This window comes from Haliotis cracherodii, unplaced genomic scaffold (genome assembly GCF_022045235.1).
Source record: "Haliotis cracherodii isolate W230 unplaced genomic scaffold, xgHalCrac1.p SCAF_3, whole genome shotgun sequence".
NCBI classification, from domain to species: domain Eukaryota; kingdom Metazoa; phylum Mollusca; class Gastropoda; order Lepetellida; family Haliotidae; genus Haliotis; species Haliotis cracherodii.
Genome location: NW_027266286.1, coordinates 64,692,082 through 64,697,951, shown reverse-complemented (window position 1 = coordinate 64,697,951; position 5,870 = coordinate 64,692,082). Strand labels below are relative to the sequence as shown.

Here is a 5,870-nt window from a genome sequence, read left to right as displayed (position 1 = left end):
TGTGAAGGTGGACAGGAGGAGGTAGAGGAAGACTTTTGATGTTGTGACTTGATGAAGATGATGAAAGATGGAATGTCGACGGCACAAAACAGCTTGTGATTTATATGTTGGCTTGGCAACTTTGAGTGAACGAGAGTGTCATGATGACGCGTAATCGCGTGTCTAGGTACTCATGATGATGGCGCCGTATTTAGCAGGTGTCGCCGTAACAATCACGTGATGAACATGCTGTTGTTTTGTTAGTGCTGATTGGTCACTAAGACAATGTGATCACAGCTCACTTAACAGACAAGTCCAATGAAGAGCAATCAATTGACAGACAATATCATGTCCTTATTTGAAAGAAACATATAATGATCATTTGGTATTTTGATAAGATGAGTTTAATCTTCTGTTACTTCAGCAATCACTAGTTAAACCTCAGCTGACTACTGTGTAAGTATAACTGTTAAATGCTTTCTGACAGATTAATGATGAACATATGTTGATAACCCGCGGAACGCTGTAGACGAAATACAATCATGTTGTCAAAGTGATTTCATTTTCTGTCTATGATAATTGTAATAGCAAAGCCATTTACCTTATGTTCAAGAATGAGACAAATAGATTCTATTGTTTATTTAAAAACAAGAACTATGCATCCTGTAAAAAACTACGTGTAATTGGGAGAGAAACGACGAAATTATCACCATTTCAATCTGACTTTAATAAATCCCATTTAAACAGAAATAATCAAATCAATGGAGGCTAATTATTCAATCTATCTGTGAATATGTCATATAATATTTGTGAAGTGGACGCTCTTTTTCTGAATAAAATTCATCCATTCGAAAACTTCAACGTTCGTTCTTTATGCATGTCTAACGTTTTTTCATTGCTCACTGTGATGAGAGCGCGAGAACGTTTGATAAAAAAATGTCAGCAACCAGGTAATTGCTAATCATTGTGATGAGCTTGTCACAACACTGATCACGCGTCCTCGTGATACACTCGTTCCCTCCACTTTCCTCTCCCCTCACACACGCACGCACACACACGCACGCACTCACACACACACACACACACACACACACACACACACACACACACACACACACACACACACACACACACACACACACACCTCAATGGGTGTGATGTACGTCATGACTGGAATAAATCCTGGTACTAAATCCTCTGAAGTGCAGTAACAGTGTTTTGCTTCACCTATCAATGTTGGTGTATGACAGTGTTGGGGCACGATCTTTGCTTAATTCAAGAATGAACTTCACTATTTCTGCGTGTGGACACTCCAATCCACTCCACCCCACTCCACCTCAATCAACAACACAAAAAGAAATTAAAGTAAATTCTTACAAATAAATATGTCACCGAAATCAACTTCAAGAGTGCTTATTTAATAATGAACAGAAACAAACTCAACAATGCGAAATCAGCGACTTCGTTCTACGACAATAATGCAACACAAGCTGCCCTGTTCTATTAATAACCAATCAAGAAACGGTAGTCCGTTAGTTGGCGTGCACTCATGCTTTTTCAGTTAATGAAAACATAAACAAATAAGGATGTTTAGTAAGAATGTTGCTTTTTTTTCAATCAAATGCCATAGAATCATTTGTATTTCATTGCATATCAATATGAATAATATAACATAACATATGACATATCTTAATATACCATTGTTCGGCGCCAATGTGGCGGAGACAACGCGTTCTTATGACACAGAACGTTGGAATGACGACGATGGCAACGTTGACGTTGCTGTTGTACTGTTGTTGGTTATGACGTGGCTGAGCATTTGTATGAAAAGGAAGAAAAGTTGCCATAACTTTAAATAATTATATTTAACAGTCAATATAAATTGGCATACAAACAGGATACACGGTAATGACCTATACAATAACAAAAAACATTGTCAAACTCACCGAGGGCTCTGGGTCGATTGCCCACACGAATACGACACGCGAAGCCCATTTTTGGTGTCCTCTGTCGTGATATTGCGGGAATATTGCTGAAAGCGGCGTGAAACCTATCTCACTCACACACGACGAAGACTATTTAGCAGTATTATATTTTTTTATAAACAATAAATATATGTATGACATAAAAACAAGACACACACACGTGTGAAATACAAAGTACATCAATGTTTAAAGAGAATTAAAAATCTACTGACAGATCACAGAGTCGATACTAAATGGGACAATACATAGTTGTTCGTCGGCTTCAATCAATATTTACAAAGACTACATGTTGGAGCAGAACATATTTTTATGCAACAACAGACAACTGCAAAACCTGATTATCATATATTGCGGTTAACAGGTTAACTGGTTTGTTCTTTTGTGATTATCACGTACACACGGGAACTACCAAGGTAAGACGGACAAAAAGGGAATACATCATGTTTCATTGATTTGTATGTATGCAAAATCAATAGATAAATAGATGTGGCTGACTTCTACAGTGAATACAAATAACCGGGACTCATCACAACATACACATGAAGCAGTAGCTAACATAGTGACTCGAAAGTTCAGTGCATGGTTCTCTTGAGCTTAGCACGCGCATTCTGGAACCACACATGGACTACTCTTCTCGGAAGACCCGCTTCTTCTACGATCATCCCGAGGTCAGATCGACAGATCATGAAGGAAGTGAACATTTCATGTATCATTTATATCTTTGTATGTACAATAGATAAATAGTTATGGCTGACTATACATCAGACTAATCCGCCCAGGCTCTGTAAACAGGGAACAGTCTGCAACCAAGAATGACCGACATACCATAAAATAAACAAAATGTCTATTTCATTATCATTTATTTGTATGTAGAATGCAATGGATAAAATAAATATATATGACAGACTTCTACTATAATTACAAATAACCAGGTGTCATGTCAGGACACATATTGAGCACTAGTTGAAACAGGGACTTGAAAGTTCAGTGCATGGTTCTCTTGAGTTTAGCTCGTGCATTCTGGAACCACACTTGGGCTACTCTTCGGGGAAGACCCGCCTCTTCTGCGATCATCCCGAGGTCGCTTCCGGTTGGGTTGATGTCAATGTCGAAGTACTTCTGTAAAACAGCTACTTGGTCTTCGTTGAAGGCTGTTCGGAATCTCTTGGACTTTGGTCGACAGGTGACGTTCTCGTCGTCGGGGTTGAGGACGTGGACTCGGCAAAGTACGCGGTCGTCTAGGATGGCGAAGTCTTCTCCTGTGGAAAGCTGTCTTTGACACATGCTGCATGAGAAACATGCCAGGTGGTACATGTTCTCTCCGGCCGATCTGACCCAATCTCCGGACTCGATGTTACGTAGACAGGAGCTACACTTGGTCTCGTGAATGTGGGCGAAGTCTCTCTGACAGAATATGTTTCCGTCCTTGACGAAGCAGGAAGAATGTCCACCAAGCGTCACCTGGCACACACAGCAACGCAGACAGTGCTCGTGCCACACGTGATCCCCAGCATGTAGATAGTATTGGTCAGTGATCACGTCACAACACGTGAAACACAAGGGGTCAGCGATGTTGAAACTGAGAGCGATGAAATCTGCGGACTCTTCCAAGTCCGAGGAGAGGAGGTCACATGACATATCCGACATTGTGAAGGTGGACAGGAGGAGCTAGAGGAAGACTTTTGATGTTGTGACTTGATGAAGATGATGAAAGATGGAATGTCGACAGCACAAAACAGCTTGTGATTTATATGTTGGCTTGGCAACTTTGAGTGAACGAGAGTGTCATGATGACGCGTAATCGCGTGTCTAGGTACTCATGATGATGACGCCGTATTTAGCAGGTGTCGCCGTGACAATCACGTAATGAACATGCTGTTGTTTTGTTAGTGCTGATTGGTCACTAAGACAATGTGATCACAGCTCACTTAACAGACAAGTCCAATGAAGAGCAATCAATTGACAGACAATATCATGTCCTTATTTGAAAGAAACATATAATGATCATTTGGTATTTTGATAAGATGAGTTTAATCTTCTGTTACTTCAGCAATCACTAGTTAAACCTCAGCTGACTACTGTGTAAGTATAACTGTTAAATGCTTTCTGACAGATTAATGATGAACATATGTTGATAACCCGCGGAACGCTGTAGACGAAATACAATCATGTTGTCAAAGTGATTTCATTTTCTGTCTATGATAATTGGAATAGCAAAGCCATTCACCTTATGTTCCAGAATGAGACAAATAGATTCTATTGTTTATTTAAAAACAAGAACTATGCATCCTGTAAAAAACTACATGTAATTGGGAACGAAACGACGAAATTATCACCATTCAATCTGACTTTAATAAATCCCATTTAAACAGAAATAATCAAATCAATCGAGGCTAATTATTCAATCTATCTGTGAATATGTCATATAATATTTGTGAAGTGGACGCTCTTTTTCTGAATAAAATTCATCCATTCGAAAACTTCAACGTCCTTTCCTTATGCATGTCTAACGTTTTTTTCTTGATTAAAACGTAGGACAGGACCTGTAATCACCCGTGTAAACATAGTCATTGCTCACCGTGATGAGAGCGCGAGAACGTTTGATAAAACAATGTCAGCAACCAGGTAATTGCTAATCATTGTGATGAGCTTGTCGCAAAACTAATCACTCGTCCTCGTGATACACTCGTTCCCTCCACTTTCCTCTCCCATCACACACGCACGCACTCACACACACGCACGCACACACACACACACACACACCACAATGGGTGTGATGTACACCATGACTGGAATAAATCCTGGAATTAAATCATCTGAAGTGCAGTAACAGTGTTTTGCTTCACCTATCAATGTTGGTGTATGACAGTGTTGGGGCACGATCTTTGCTTAATTCAAGAATGAACTTCACTATTTCTGCGTGTGGTGAAGTATAAACGTACAAAGCTGTGTGGACACTCCAATCCACTCCAACTCCATCAACAACACAAAAAGAAATTAAAGTAAATTCTTACAAATAAATATGTCACCGAAATCAACTTCAAGAGTGCTAATTTAATAATGAACACAAACAAACTCAACAATGCAAAATCAGCGACTTCGTTCTGCGACAATAATGCAACACAAGCTGCCCTGTTCTATTAATAACCAATCAAGAAACGGTAGTCCGTTAGTTGGCGTGCACTCATGCTTTTTCAGTTAATGAAAACATAAACAAATAAGGATGTTTAGTAAGAATGTTGCTTTTTTTTCAATCAAATGCCATAGAATCATTTGTATTTCATTGCATATCAATATGAATAATATAACATAACATATGACATATCTTAATATACCATTGTTCGGCGCCAATGTGGCGGAGACAACGCGTTCTTATGACACAGAACGTTGGAATGACGACGATGGCAACGTTGACGTTGCTGTTGTACTGTTGTTGGTTATGACGTGGCTGAGCATTTGTATGAAAAGGAAGAAAAGTTGCCATAACTTTAAATAATTATATTTAACAGTCAATATAAATTGGCATACAAACAGGATACACGGTAATGACCTATACAATAACAAAAAACATTGTCAAACTCACCGAGGGCTCTGGGTCGATTGCCCACACGAATACGACACGCGAAGCCCATTTTTGGTGTCCTCTGTCGTGATATTGCGGGAATATTGCTGAAAGCGGCGTGAAACCTATCTCACTCACACACGACGAAGACTATTTAGCAGTATTATATTTTTTTATAAACAATAAATATATGTATGACATAAAAACAAGACACACACACGTGTGAAATACAAAGTACATCAATGTTTAAAGAGAATTAAAAATCTACTGACAGATCACAGAGTCGATACTAAATGGGACAATACATAGTTGTTCGTCGGCTTCAATCAATATTTACAAAGACT

The 5,870-nt window shown here is 39.1% G+C and overlaps 1 protein-coding gene across 1 annotated transcript; it reads right to left on the bottom strand.

The window, feature by feature from the left end:
• Positions 1-2,948: 2,948 nt before the first annotated feature.
• LOC139475621 (LIM/homeobox protein Awh-like) lies at positions 2,949-3,611 on the bottom strand. Its single transcript, XM_071258809.1, has one exon. The coding sequence runs from the start codon at positions 3,609-3,611 to the stop codon at positions 2,949-2,951; it is 663 nt and encodes a 220-aa protein (XP_071114910.1).
• Positions 3,612-5,870: the final 2,259 nt, after the last annotated feature.